Source organism: Sander vitreus, chromosome 18, assembly GCF_031162955.1.
Source record: "Sander vitreus isolate 19-12246 chromosome 18, sanVit1, whole genome shotgun sequence".
Taxonomy (NCBI): domain Eukaryota; kingdom Metazoa; phylum Chordata; class Actinopteri; order Perciformes; family Percidae; genus Sander; species Sander vitreus.
In genome coordinates, this window is record NC_135872.1 from 17,521,553 (window position 1) to 17,537,164 (window position 15,612).

General features: G+C 39.7%; 2 protein-coding genes across 2 annotated transcripts; one reads left to right on the forward strand and one right to left on the reverse strand.

Moving 5' to 3' along the window:
- Positions 1 to 828: 828 nt before the first annotated feature.
- stx7l (syntaxin 7-like) lies at positions 829 to 8,675 on the reverse strand. The gene is made up of 10 exons (XM_078274793.1): positions 8,574 to 8,675; positions 6,827 to 6,920; positions 6,598 to 6,667; positions 6,170 to 6,260; positions 5,887 to 6,024; positions 4,247 to 4,293; positions 4,054 to 4,144; positions 3,867 to 3,939; positions 3,374 to 3,456; positions 829 to 2,139 (listed from the first exon to the last, which is right to left on the reverse strand). The coding sequence occupies exons 2-10, from the start codon at positions 6,909 to 6,911 to the stop codon at positions 2,044 to 2,046; spliced, it is 774 nt and encodes a 257-aa protein (XP_078130919.1). The 5' UTR covers positions 6,912 to 6,920; positions 8,574 to 8,675; the 3' UTR covers positions 829 to 2,043.
- Positions 8,676 to 10,724: 2,049 nt separating this feature from the next.
- leg1.1 (liver-enriched gene 1, tandem duplicate 1) lies at positions 10,725 to 14,931 on the forward strand. Its single transcript, XM_078274723.1, has 8 exons — positions 10,725 to 12,332; positions 12,518 to 12,604; positions 12,725 to 12,798; positions 12,887 to 12,991; positions 13,114 to 13,232; positions 13,754 to 13,895; positions 13,999 to 14,095; positions 14,198 to 14,931. The coding sequence occupies exons 1-8, from the start codon at positions 12,035 to 12,037 to the stop codon at positions 14,347 to 14,349; spliced, it is 1,074 nt and encodes a 357-aa protein (XP_078130849.1). The 5' UTR covers positions 10,725 to 12,034; the 3' UTR covers positions 14,350 to 14,931.
- Positions 14,932 to 15,612: the final 681 nt, after the last annotated feature.

A 15,612-nucleotide genomic window follows, 5' to 3' on the forward strand; every position in this document is an offset into this window, starting at 1 on the left:
CTTTCATTCGCACAATGCTGAGTTAATGCTGTTCTCAAGAAACAGGAAGACACTCTTGCATCACAGGCAGATACAGTGAATTACTTAAATGTACAATAGCTACATTATCATCACTCTGACTTGACATTCTCTATTGTGCAACAAGTTCAGCCACTACACCATATGTCCTTTCCTATCTTTTCTGTAGTTGTCCAAATATCGGGGCCTAAAAACATTATTTTCACCTTTAGGGAAATTCAACTGGGCACACTTTTTTTTTTTTTCCAGCATCACCGACAATATACTGTCCTGTACTGGTAGATACTGAGTTGTAATGAAGCAGTTAAGTTGAATTACTTGATCAAGGGTAGGGTGATAGTCAAGGTTAGTGAGGATGGGAGGATCATTACTTATTCATCTTCCCTATGGTCTTATCCAAATTCTTGACAAAGGTTAGGCAATGACATTCAATCTTTGTTTTTTTGGAGTCACTTGCACCTAAATAAATAAGCATCTAATGATATGTAAAGCTACCTATCAACTGACTGTCAGCCAGCAACCTGCTAGTCTGTCTCTCATTTATTTAACGTTGAATGTAAAACTAACTACTGAATGAACAGTCTGTTTCTCCAGTGTTGGTGACAATTATGCTATTTGGTACTAGAGGAACACAGTAGCATAGTCTTAACCAAAGGAGCAATATGTGGGATTATTTAAATGAAATGAAAATGAGCAAATGAGCAAATCTATACCGTATTTTTACTGCAGAATATTGTAGTCTTGCACAAATACTCAAAGGACTTCTTTAGTGACCTTTGTGTCGAAAAAAAAACAAACAATAACTTCAAGTGGTGATTCACAATTTAATTTAAGAATTACAGAATTGCATAAAAATTCAGCACATGGTAGGCAGCCAAATCTCAATATTGAAAATATACATGTGATCATAATTTTACATATGTCAAATAGTAGCAGCAAATAGATAGTAGTGTTTGGTTTCAATTACTTTACTTCGGGTTGTGGTTTCTTCATATTAGGAAAAAAGTTACTGTGGGTTGTCAATCACAGAGAACTAATGATAATTGACTGTCGGTACTTTCCTATGAGTAAAGCCCCCACACAGGTGTTTTCACTTAGCTTGACTGATTAGACCTCTCCTGTAGACCACGAATGATTGACGTAGCTATGGCCCGCCTTCACTGTCTAACGAGGTCTAATCAGCCAGGAAATTGAAAACACCTGTGTGGTGTGCAGTGTCTTTAAAAGAAGCATCCCGAAGTACAGTTAAACAAACCATAAAACACAACTCAAACTATTACATGTTGCATTTAAATAGCTGGCTGACAGTGGAGTGTAATATAAGGTACAAATCACAAAATTTAGTATGGATTTATCAAAAAATTACAACTACATGAATTTGAATAGAAATTAGCCATTTGTTTTAATTAATTAATTACAATTTTAAATACAGGAGATAATGCAAGCACAATAAGCTGAATGCAGTTTGGCTTCATTGTGCTATGGACCAAGGCTGACTTTAGTTTACTCCCAAATTTACAGAGTGCACTTGATACAATGTTTAATTGTTCACATCTGACCTGATAAAAGAAAGCAGCTGCAGCAATATAACTGATCTGAAGGTTAAGTCCCTCTTACCTGCCCACAGCAATTTGCTGCTTCATTGCACCCAGAAGCATTGTCTGTATTGTATCTTATTGAACATTCAGTAGAGGTGTAACTAACATGGCTGCACCTGTCCTGTGTTACAGGACAATCATGCCTAAATCAGAAAGAAAAAAATCAATTAAAGCTGATTATAACAAAAAAGCAACCAGCACTAGTTTTGTTTTCACAGTGAAGGAGTGTGTTGTCCTGTCAATGAGGACTGCAACATCTTTAAAATATAATCAAGTCAAAGAAAGACAGACAGTCCCATTGACTCCCCCCGTGAGGGGGGGGTGAGAAAAGGAGGAGGATGAGGAGAGGAAGGACGGTGCTCATTCCTTTGTCCAGGCTGATGACTAAACAGGAGAGGTGGAGGAGGGGAAGAAGAAGAAGAAGCCCTCATTTTTTGACTGCGCCCCAGATGATAAGTCCAATAATAACAGCAACTACAGCCAACAGTATCATCAGGATGCATATCTTCTTCCGGGAGCTCCGCTGGAGGGGCGAAAAAAGTGGTTGTTTGTGTATTAAATAATTATGAGATATAATCTGTTTATTAATGGAGAGATGGATTTTTTTTACTCAGGAAGTGACTCACAACCACAGCATGAATCAGATCACCTTGTGACTCAGCTTTTTCTTTTTCTTTTCTCCTTTACGCCTCTTTATCTACATCTTTTTGTTCTTCTTTATCTACATCTTATTTACCAAAGCAAACTGACTAAGGGCGTTTTCACACCTACCTCATTTGGTCCAGACTTTCGGACTTTTCAGTTTGAGCCAAACCAAAATTACAGGTGTGAAACCTCCCCCAGACCACGGTCCGGATCAAAAGACCAAATTTTGGTCCGATAAAAAGAGGTGGTCTCGGTCCGGACCAAACTGAATGGTCCGGTTCGTTTATAGTGTGAAAACATTTTTGGATGGTTCGGACTTTCGGACCAAATACAAGAAGCTCTTGCAGGCTCTCCTTGTGTTACAAGACCGGGGAAGCTCCTTTAAGGAATAGCTCAGTGCTTAGGCTACATGAGAGAGTATGTGACGGTGAATGCGCACAGAGCAGACAGCTGTCGGATATCAGAGCAGAGAATACACCAGCAGTTTACTTGTTAAGTAGTAGTAAATGTACAGTGTAGGTTTCCGTTTGTCTCCAGAAAGTTCCCGTGTCTTTGCTTCTCAACATCACAACAAAAAGAGCCGCGGCAGTAAGGGGAAAGCAGCAGTCAGTTGAAAAAACTCCGACACAGAGAGAGATACGAGAAAACGGGGAAGCCCGTCTACAAACTAATCAATTATAAGTATCTGGAGACGCAGCTCACGTATGTGATGACGGCAGGACGTAGTTTTGTCACGTATAGATCTTTAGTGCGCTTGCATAACTGCAGTGTGAAACCAAAACTTACCGGATCAAATGTATACAATGTAACAAAAACATGAACCTTGGTCGGGACTTTCATGTGTGAAAACGCCCTAAGAACTTGGTTACACAAGGGAGTTCTTGTGCAGGAGGTGGAGGATTTATACATGCACACATACTGTTGCCTCAAAGACCCCTAGAACAATTGCTCTTGCTTAGATTTCAAAATTGGTCCACTAGTTACAAGCTAACATTCATCTATTTGACTGACTCTCCTCTCATCCTCTCCTTGTTCCTTTCCTTGGTACCTTCATTGCTTATGTGTCTCTCCTCTATTTTGTTTATCATCCTCTCTGTCCCATCGAGTTTTACCTGGTAGTCTGCAGCACGTGCCAGCTGCTGTGTGGCGCTCTGGACATTCACGTCTGCATTCTCCACATTGGCTTCTATACTGTCTGCAGAACACACAGGAAACACACACATTTTACATGCAGCAGGTGGGAGGAAGGGGGAGCACATGTGGCAATAAACATGTCACTAGATAAGTAGACAGGTCAGTACAGAAGATCACTTAGACAAGGTCATATTCTTCATTTATGTTATTTACTTAGATAATATTGTCCCTGTTTTTTTCATATTGTAATTCTACTTTGTTTTAGAGTGTACACACACATATTTTAAAAATGTAATTCCATAAATCATTGTGCCTCCCGTCCTACATTAGTGCTATTCTCAATAAATATTTTGTTATAAATATTTTATTACATTGAATAAAGAGGTCATTAAGTAAAAACGTTTCAGTTGTACGTTGTTACATTATTAGAGGAACAGACAAGAAATCTATTAGCAGGTGACAAAAGCTCACCTATCATGTCTCCCTGCTCATGGACCATCATCCCCAGGTCCTTGAAGATGTCATTGATATCGGTGATGTCCGACTGAATCGAGCAACATGAAGAGAGATGGTTCATGTGAAAGGGAAACACAGAGCTGATGACATGCTGAGCACATTAGTGGCCATGCTGGTATAGACATTTGATTCTTATTTGTACCTCCAACTGCCTGATGGACGACTCTCTCTCCTGGATCAGCCTCAAGTCTTCTTCAGTGATGGCCTCAGTCTGAGCCTGCACCTGAGAATCACTGCAGGGACAAATGTAGATGATGGAATAATAATAATAATAATAATAATAATAATAATAATATAACAGAAACTATGATAATGATCATAAATAGTAGACCTACCCAAGGAAATTAGGCACATTTCCAAAGCTGTCATCAGGGTGTCCTCCCTGTTAAAGGAAATTAAGAGGTTTAAATAAACATTCTGTGCTTATGTGCTTGTTATTGCAAATGTACTTTACTGTGATTGTGGGTACAGCAATAATTCAGTATGTACAAGGTGCTATAAAACCTACAGTGCCCATGTTCATAATACCTCATTAAATATATAAGTATATAAAGTATCAAAAGAACAGTAGTCGAAAATGTATGCATGGTGACACAGAGCAAATAAAACCTGTACTTTAGCATTTAGCTCCCCCAGCCGAGATATGTTCCTTGCCAACCATTTAAAGCAGTAAAGAACTGTTCCCGCTTATCAGCCTGAACACAGCAGAGGGAATCGGTGTCCAAAACAGTCACAATTAAGTGGCACCATAATGTGAGAGCTACTGTACATCCTATGAAGCTTTTCTCACGTCAAACAAATATAGATGCACAACTTAAGCAGAGAAACCAACAATGATCTAAAATGCAGGCTCAGCAGCACCTTTCCTGAAATAGTTATTACTGTTACAGAATACAGTTGTCACTGATCTTAGATCCATAAGAGGGCAGTGTGTGACGGTAGAAACTCCAAAAGAATTTATTTATGATTCAGAGACATGACGAGGAAGACATCTAGGGAAGTGTGCAAAGTCCTCAGAGGTCTCAATCATTAGGACAAAGATTACAAGTACATATATATAATTTTGTATATACATTTTAAATATGTAATATGACAGTAACAATTAATATAAAAATATAGTACAGTGAAAAGGTTATCAATCCTATTCTATTTGTAGGTGGAGCTGTTATTTCTTGTCTGCCTTTTGTTCACATGGAAGTGTGTCTGATGAAAAACGTTGAAGGTCGAAGCATTCCATTGTTACATTTCTAGGAATCTTACAATAGTCAGTGTGAAGACTGCATCTCCTTTTACTTGTATGCATCTGTACCCAACTGAGGTTGAATAGGAACACTATCCACCCTCTTACTTTCCAGCTAATATGTCTGTTTACACTTATCAAGCTGGTGATGATATTAAAGTTTAGAACGGTGGCCAGAAAAAGACACTTTTGACTAGGGCTGGGTATCGTTAATAAAAATGTCGATACCGGTACCGACAGGCTACCAATACCGTGACTTTGATACCGGTTCCTAAACGATACTTTTTTCAATACCCATTTTATGAAACAAAAATAGATTACAACATTACGGCAATCTTTTTATTTATTTTTCATCTCCTACTACGTGAGTCTCTGTGCGTAACATAGAGTTTTTCCTGCCTGCCTCTGTGGCGTGTAACATTAAACAGCCAATCACCAGCATTATTAGATCTTGGTAGAAGCATGCTGCATGCTTATTGGCTCACTGACGCTGATGAGATTTACTCCTTATTTTATTTACTCCGGTATTGAAATTGGGTATTGAATGATGAGGCATTTTTCGATACCCAGCCGTACTATTTGACTAAAAAAGCATAAAGAAAAAAAGGTGGATGATGATGATTATTAACTGGCATATGGATTATTGGTCACTCATTAATATATTATTTCATCACAGTCCCTTTCACTGGTCTACACTCTGACCTTGTGAGCTTGCAGGAACAGCAAGTTACTCACCGAAACCCTGGAGCTGGCTCGGACTCTGGCCACAAACTCTCTCTCTTGGTTGGCCGCCTGCCGCTGGGTCTTTTGGAAGCTGTTCAGGGCAGTGGAGAAGTCATTCACCAGACGCTCTTTTTGTATCTTCCTCTGCCGCTAAATACATGAAACAGAAATGTTAACTGAAAGGCCACAATACATAAAAGCTTGTGAAACAAAACAGTGTGGAACAAAAGAAATTAACAAGTAGGGGAATTGTGATTTTGAACAATAGTTAAGGAAGAAGTTAAGAGTTCAGTACCTGATCTGGGCCAACAGGAAGTGCACTGAATGCCTTGATCAGTCTGTCAGTCTCCTTCGCTAGCTGGTTGCCTTGCTGTTGTTTCTGTTGCCTGGTGACCAAAGACAAATATATTTTTATTTTGTTAAATGAAAAAAGGGGAAAAAAAGATATCACAGGACCCTAATTTCAGTAGGAATGATACACAGTTAGTTTGTCTGAAAAAACAACAACACATTCATTGCTGTGTGTGGAGTTGCCAATATCCGCATTAGGCTTTTATTAGATAACAAATACACTATTAGTATCGACCCAATGTAATGTGTTATGATTTATCACTTTCAGACAGGTGTGCTTCAAAGGTTTAACCTTTTCTCCATCTGCATTTGTATTAAGATGTTTACCGTAATAGACCAATTATGAAACCCTGCCGCTCCCCCATAACTCACAGCGTCTGTCGTAGCTGGCTGCTGTCTTGCTCTGTTCCCAGCAGAGAAACTGCCCTCTGCAGCTCCGAGGCTGGTGAGGAAGAAAAGAGTGCAGACATTGTTTATCTGTGGTGAAATATCTCCATGTGTCTACCATGATTCACATTGTGTGTGTGTGTGTGTGTGTGTGTGTGTGTGTGTGTGTGTGTGTGTGTGTGTGTGTGTGTGTGTGTGTGTGTGTGTGTATTACTCAGCAGTGTCAGCTTCTGGATGTTGGAACTGATATTGTGAACCAAAGCACTGGGCTCCTCTGGAGACCCAGCCTGGTAGGCCATGATGGAGAGCTGTGAGGACACACAACAACACAGACTGTCACTTCATTCATTCATGAGTGAGACAGAGATTATGACATTACCATAGTAACTGCAGTTATTTCAACGTGTTGGTGACTGATGTTAAAAAACCTTTGGGGCATCTGGGCTGACATCCAAACAAACATTACACCCATACATAATTTGAGAACACCTCAAAACTGGGACGTTCTTCCACACTAAACTCACAAAACCATTTCTTTATTGACCCAACTTTGTGTACAGTTTTCATTGTCATGTTAAAACTATTATCCAAAAGAGAGATTCCCAAACAGGGGTACTTCAGCAGGTGTAACAGGGGAAATGGAAAGACTGTGGAGTCCCCTAACTGGGGAAAAAAAAAATGAAATTATGATTTGATTAAAAAGAATGTGTCAAAAAATGACTACAAATTGGTATGACCTGATGTGATCGTTAATGTAAATGTATTCAATGTATGTCACAGCAACAAGTAAGCTACCAGCTAATATGATGGCTCACTTTGATATAATTATCTAAAACTATTAGATAAACTGTTGAAATAATTAGCTAGGCTACATTTAGTGGATATAATTATTTATTTATTAATATTGTCCCCAAGTGGCAATTTGTGGTGCAGTAAGGCATACATATGCAAGACAATTAGAAACACAGCACATCTAAAAAGGAAGAGATCCACATGAAGTGGGACACTGAATAATACGCAAAGTAATGCCTGGATAAATGGTTGAATGCTCCTGACACTCTATACAAATGTAAACTTGACCACATTAACATTAAAACATGAACATATCAATCATTAGGAGAAATTATTAACAAAAAGCATATCCACATTTACTTAAAATCCATTTTAAAACGTAAAAAGTTGAAAATTGTAGTAGGCCTATTACGGGGTATTCATCTGACAGGGACTTGGAAAAAAGGCTGGAAACCACTTCTTAATAGTTTGTCAATTTCAAATGCAAAGTGTAATACATTTTCTAATGGGGCATCTGCTCTTATTTACTGTATATAAAGCCTATGTAACAGGGTTGGGTCAGGGATGTTTACTAGAGCCCAGCAGACTTCCTGTACTGTTGACTCAAGAGGACTGAAACCATGCAAATCCCAATCTGTTAAGAAACTCTCAAACAGAGGCTATTCAGCCCTTTTATTGCTATGAGAGGGGAGACGTTTGGTGGTTTTTACTTAGGCAAATTTAAACACTGAATCGTGACTTCCACTTTAATGAAACGTGTCGCACCCTCCCTGTCCGCCCGTGTGTGTATGTCCCTTTATTAGTACAGTAGCTGGCAGCAAGAATAATGCGGAAATCACAGGAGCTTTCCAGTGACAAGAAGAGGAGTGCATACATGATCACTATTTACTAACGAGCCACTTATTATCATCCGGGTTAAAGTTGTTATTATAACTTTATTCCTCTGTTGGACCCAACATGCAGCGGGTGCAGAAGTCATTAAGTTACAAACAAAGTCGCAGCACAATTTGAAGATTTTTCTCTCTCGTTTTCCGGGGAGAACAAATTACTTTTAATTTCTTAGCTCTTAAAGATGAAACGGCAACATTATTTAGTGTTTATCACGCTAATCCATCAGTGTTGTCAATCTTCCTAAATGTTCAGCTCAGTTATGTAAGTTTAGACTTTACCTTTCTTGTGACTTGCAGCAGCAGCAACAGCAGCAGTGTTTCCTGATTCTCTGCCCCTCCCCCGTCACATGATGTCTGGAGCAGTGGAGGCAAAAATCACTGGTAGAAATTACTTTATGACAAAGGAACGGCTATATAGCAACAACAACAAAAAACACTGAAAACGAATATTGTGACAATACGTGTAATTGCCTATGTCTCGTTATAAATGCTGACACTGCATATTCCTACTAAATGGAATCAGCTTGTCAGCTGTTTCAGTACAAGTGAAAAACATGTTATATTAGTGTTACTTTTTTGCCTTCCTCCACCTAAAATATGGAGTCATATGAGTGCAATGGGGGGTTGCAATAGCACACAGAACGTTTTCTAGCATGTAGGGCAGCCTATATGGCACTGCATCACGTTTTCTCAATTGTAAGGGCACCCTGGAGGGCATTTCTTCACAATTCTCCACTGGAAGGACACCCTAAAAGGGACTTTATTACATTTTTTTTTTTTTTTTTTTACTGGAAGGGCACTTAATCCTGTTTTCACCACTAGAAGGGCAACCTATAGGGTAGAGCTGAAGATCTCTCCCCGACCCGACGGGTTCGGTCGGGTTCAGTCAGAATTTCTTTCATTTTACACTGGCTCGGACCGGGCTCGGGCCAGGCTCGGGCTTGCGCTTCAGGTTGTGTGGTAAATGAGCGGTCAGGTGATGCGTTTCGATTAGTGTGTAGGCTAAATGGATGCTGAGGAGGTGAAACAGAGGCTGGCCTCTGGAGGACTTATTTTATTTCTTTGTTCCAACTTCCAAGTGGCCTACAGCCTATGTTAGTCATGAATAAATTATGTTAGAAAATGTATAAATGACTCATTCTTGACGAAAGACAAAAGAGCTGTGTGCGTGCGGCGCAGTCTCTTTTTTCTTTCTCTCCCTTTTCTGCCGAGTGGTGCGTGTGCCCGCTCGCGGTGTGAAGCGTGTGTCCGCGCTATTCTCCGACATGCACTCTGATCACTGCTGATAGACGGCCTTTTGTACAGTCGGGCTGTAAACAGGTTCGGGCTTTTAAAAAGCTGTCAATCAAAATGTACTTGTCTACTAGAGGGCACTTGATCACGTTTTCTCTACTGGAGGGTATTCTTCACATTTTCTCGCATTTTCAGTAGCCAACAGGAAGGGCACCCTAGAGGGCATTGAGGGAACTTTATCATATTTTATCTACTAACCCCAATTCCAATGAAGTTGGGAGGTTGTGTAAAACAGAATACAATTATTTGCAAATCCTTTTCAATCTATGTTCAATTGAATACGCTACAAAGACGAGCTATTTAATGTTAAAGCTGATAAACTTTGTTTTTTTTGCAAATTTTCACTCATTTTGAATTTGATGCCTGCAACACATTCCAAAAAACCTGGGACAGGGGCAACAAAAGACTGGGAAAGTTGAGGAATGCTCAAAAAACACCAGTTTGGAACATTCCACAGGTGGATAGGTTAATTGGTCATGATTGGGTATAAAACAAACATCCCCAAAAGGCTCAGTCGTTCACAAGCAAGGATGGGGCGAGGTTCACCATTTTGTGAACAACTGCGTGAGCAGTCCAACAGTTTAAGAACGTTTCAATTCAACTCAACGTACAATTGAAAGGAATTTAGGGATTTCATTATCTACAGTCCATAACATCATCAAAAGATTCAGAGAATCTGGAGAAATCTCTGCATGTAAGTTGCAAGGCCGAAAACCAACATTGAATGCCTGTGACCTTCGATCCCTCAGGCGGCACTGCATTAAAAACCAACATCATTATGTAAAGGATATTACCACAGTCAAACCAGAAAACCATGCAGAACAAGCAAAATCCACATGACATTAAATCAGAGTTTGTTTCTTTACAGAAAATTCAAAAAGCTTGGTCTTACGATATAAAAACTTCAACTTACAGGCACATTTGGCTAAAACTTTGGCTGCAATGGATTCACCTATAAGTGATTGATCCAATGTTAAACCCAAATATGTGACACTTGATTTAGATACAATTTCAGACCCGTTACACGTCACCTTTAAAGTATTTGATTTTGCCAACTTCCTTTTTGTACCAAACAAGATTAAGTCTTGCCCAGATGCATAGAGAGCTTATTGTCTACTAGCCACTGATTGACAGACTCAAGCTCTATGCCAAGAGTATTTTCAATGTCTTTTACATTACACTATGGGACAAGTAAAGCAGAATCATCAGCATATAATAGCAATGATATGTGATATGTCATTTATGTATACTAAAAATAACAGGGGCCCCAGGATTGAACCTTGGGGTACCCTGCATGTTTTACTCTGTGGATCAGGGAGGGTCCCTTCAACATCACATACTTGTGTCCTATCTGTTAGGTAAAAAGTGAACCATAAGAGTGCTGAGTTACTAAAACCACTGTAATTTGGCATCAAATTCTAAATGAGTGACTGTTTGCAAAAAAACAATGAAGTTTATCAGTTTGAATATATATCTTGTTTTTGGAGTGTATTCATTTGAATATACTGTAGGTTCAAAAGGATTTGCAAAACATTGTATTCTGTTTTTATTTACATTTTACACAACGTCCCATTGGAATTGGGTTTTATACCATAGAGGCATCGGCTGCGTTTTTGTTCGAACATGGGTCATCAGGTCCAAAGTCTTCCAAGTCTACCAATGCAACATTATTTTTTTTAACCTTTATATATCCAGGTAAGTCGATTGAGAATAACTTCTCATTTGCAACGACAATCTGTACACATTCATACCTGGAAGCTGCCCAGTACAACCACAGTCTAATCTGCTGGACACTGAGCAGCTTCACTGAAGCAGTTGGGGTTAAGGGCACCTCAGTAGTGGTGATGAGGGGAGGGACAAGCGCTGCTCATTCACTTTCCCCCACTTTCCCCATTATTGGCAAACAGTATGGTGGTCAGTCACATCTGTAGATGTGGATTTACTACTGTTGACAAACAGGGCATTGCTCTTATCAGTCAGCAGAACAGATCTCTGGGTTTCTATGCAGAGTCAAGTGATCTGGCCAAAGGTCAAATGACAATCATTTTTTACTAATAGATTGAATTCTGGATATTCAGAATGTATTTATTTTAAGACAGAAAATGTAAGCATAACAAGGCAATATTAAACATTGTATCACATGGGTGATATAACCCATGTTAGTTGATTGGTTCAGCTGTGAAAAACATTGTCAGTTGTCAGTGATCATGGATCATGGTAATCTGCTTGTTGAGTTGAGTATGTGCATGATAAAGAGACTTTCCGATCTGAGTATTTGCATAGTATTGAGCTCTACACACATTATCTAATCTGTCTGTCATTGAGGGTCCATTGAACCTGGTTAGTCCATGTGATATGTATGTCAGCACATTTAAACTGAGTATATAAACTGTGCATTTCTGTGACTATTGTGTCAGTCCAGAGTAGACCCACCCAGCTCCTCAGTCATGCTGCGTCCATCGTTCCTCAGCCTTCTCCTGGCATGTGCAGTGTCTCTTAGCAGCTCTGCTGTATTTTTAGAAAACGGCATGCCCATCCTGTGGGCCCAAACGGCCGGCCAAATGACTGACCTGCCGATACAGAATGGCATCCTGACCCCCGACCCATGGCACTTCCTTCACCGCATGAGTCTTTACCGTCTGATGATAGCTGCAACAGACCCTTTTATGGGATCAATGGGGACTAATGCCACAGACAGTCCACTGTGGGGACTGCCACTGCAGTTTGGATGGATGCTAACCTCAGGTTTTTTTTGTTTTTTTATTATTTCGCAGTCATATAATAAATTTCATATAATGAATAAATAACCAACTTTCACTGTGAGTTCCAGAGTCACTGAGTCCTAATCTGAGAGATCATAATAACACAACGCCACCAGCTACCAAAGAATATATACACAAACTGATGCCGTTATGTACAATTTGTTGTAGGGCGTCTTGCTGACCCAACCGGTGCTACCACTTGCGGCCTGCAAACAGGAGATACTATGTGTGTTTCTACTCAGAGCTGGTGGGGCTGTAAGTATGACACACACACACACACACACACACACACACACACACACACACACACACACACACACACACACACACACACACACGTAGAAAACTAAAACACAAAACTTCTTTCTCCTCCAGGTGTGACCTACTTTGTCTCTGTACTGCCCTTTCTGTCTGCTGCAAAGCAGGGCTTCATGGGAGCAGGAGTTCAGGTACTTGTGCAGCTAGACATCTCAAACTGAAAGTCAGACAATTGAAAACAAGACAGCTATGCTATGCTATGCTATGCGATTCTATTAGGTCCAGATGCAGATACCTGAAGGTGTACAGGACTATTGCACCACATACGCAAGCTGTGCGGCTAGCTACCCTGACGCCATGTCTAAGTGGGATGCCTTTTTCCAGGTACATGAGTTACACACACACAAACACACACACACACACAATATAGCAATGCACTCTTGATGATAATGTGCAATTATAAATAGCTGGAGTACCTCCTTAATGTTGTATGTGTGTGTTTAAAGGGCCTCAAGGCTGCAGCTGACTCTCCTCTCCCTGAAAATGAGAAGAAAGACTCTCTCCTTGGTCTCTTCTGGGCGGCCCAAATGGCTTCAACTTATGCCTCTGCTGCATGCAACTCCAGGTAATCTAACTATCTATCTATTTATCTATCTAGCTATCTAACTATCGTTATGTGTTGTTAGTGTAATCCATACAAAAAACAAAGAGTAAAAAATATATTGTGGATACATTTACACACTCATGGACACTCAAATAAAATGGTGGGCAGTAAATATAGTGTGCTAGGCCTATATAGTAGTCTATAGGGAGTGATGAAATAGCCCAGCTGATTATTCCTGTTTCTAAACTTTATGCTAAAATAAGATAAACACACTGTTGCTGCATCCGGGGCTTAGCACCGCCCAAGACATTTGTGATTGGTTTAAAGAAATACAAACAACCCAGAGCATATTTTTCGCCTATCCCAGAATGATAAACCAGAGTAGCCAGACCATAATCCAGCATTGAAACAGCACTGTGGAGATAAGTCTGGCTACTTCATATCTGACAGAGAGATATTAGAGTGGTATCATTTTTCTCATCTAACTCTTGGCTACAAAACAAATAAGCTGTCTCCCTCTCTTGTTCTCTCCTCTCCTTCAGGCAGAGCCACTACTCCTCTACAGAGGTTTCATTTGCAAAAAGCTGGGTGAACTCAGCTGAGTACGTTTCTGCTGCACATTTCCAATCCAATTTGCAAAAATCTTCAATGTTCATATCCCCTCTCCCAAGTCGTATTTTACGGGTACGTAACTAGAACTGCATACATTCATTCATTTCTAAACCACATTTTTACAACTTGTGTATTCATCTTATTTTTGTTCTGTCTGTCACATCTGTACGTCTAGGTGGACGACAGTGCGCCTAACATAGCTGATCTGAGTTCGGAGGAGAACCACACACTGTATGTCTTCTCCTGGATGAACAGTGTCAACAATCTACTTGGTAGGGCGCACACACACACACACACACACACACACACACACACTGTAATACAACTTTTTTTTATTGGATTAGTGAGCTGATCATGATCATGTCATCTACTAGGTGGGACACTGGTGCGTATGTGGAAAAGTGCCATGTGTTCAGTGAACAGAAGAGAGAAAGGCAGCGAGATGATGGAGCAGCTCCTACTGGATCCCACCTTTGCCACACAAACTTTCCTGTCCATCATCACTGGAATGACTTCGAGCTGTTGAGACAAACTTAGAGACACACACAAACTTAGAGAGATAGCAACTCTAATTACATAATTGTAGTCATTTTTTACAGTACATAATACAGGAGTACTTTTGTATTACTCCGAGGGAGGGATCACTAAGAGAAGACACTTGCAAAACATCTTGGTACAGCTTCCTACCAAACAAATGCAAGAGAAAGCTGGCTAGGATAGCCAGGCAAGCCGTTAAGATCATAGGCATTCCACAAAAACAGCCATCTGATCTTTATATACAAGCAGTGGAAAGAAAATCCAACTTCATCATCCAGGATGCCTCCCACCCCCTCCACCAAAGCTTTGAGCTATTACCATCAGGAAGAAGGTTCAGAGTGCCTCTGGCTAAAAAGTCATTATACAACAAATCCTTCATTCCCAATGCAATACATATACAAAACTCACACTCTGCCTTCAATCAAAAGAAAATGTTCTAACATGGCAATAAAACGTTTTGAATCTTGAATCTTGAAAATACATAACTGATATTTCTTCCAGATTACAATTTAAAAGTAGGTAGACCTCTGTATGTCTCTGTTCTCGTCACTCTCTTGTGAGTAAGTGTGCCCCAATAAAGTATCAACAAACCCTAATTTCACTGTCATTATTGTACTTTTTTTTTGAAGATTGTGTTTTGCACTTAATAATAATCCAAGAGTTATATAATATGGATATATAATTCAGACAGGGTCCAACCGGAGCTCTACGACAGTCCAAAAGCGCTTCCTAGTGGTAATTTGATTGCAGTGCTAACCTATCATGAATTGTCAAAGGGCAAAGCACAAACCATGTAACATTTTCAGTAATGTGATGAAAAGGATATTTAAAATAATACCTATAATAAGATAAAATTAAATGTATTCTTTGAAAAATGGTGATAAATTCTGTGAGGGTTACTCATACAGGTTGCGTAAGACTTCAAAAGACTGCTTGTAACCTCTTGTAATGTTTCTTCTGTATCCCTGGAGAGAACATTAATACACAGAGATATTGCCAGACAAACAAGATAGGCAGCCATATCTTTGGGGAGAATGGTGGCTTATCTGACCATTAGATTATAATGGATTCAAATCAAACACAGCCATCTTGGCTAGAGTCATAAAAACACTCAATGCCTATTTTCAATTTGGTTATACAGCATTAAGGTTTCCTGGTAATGGATTATTGAAAGGGCTCAGAAACACTAAAAATTATATTTCTGTAAATATATTTTTGCAAACTATGCGCTGAAGATTTGGAACATTTGGTC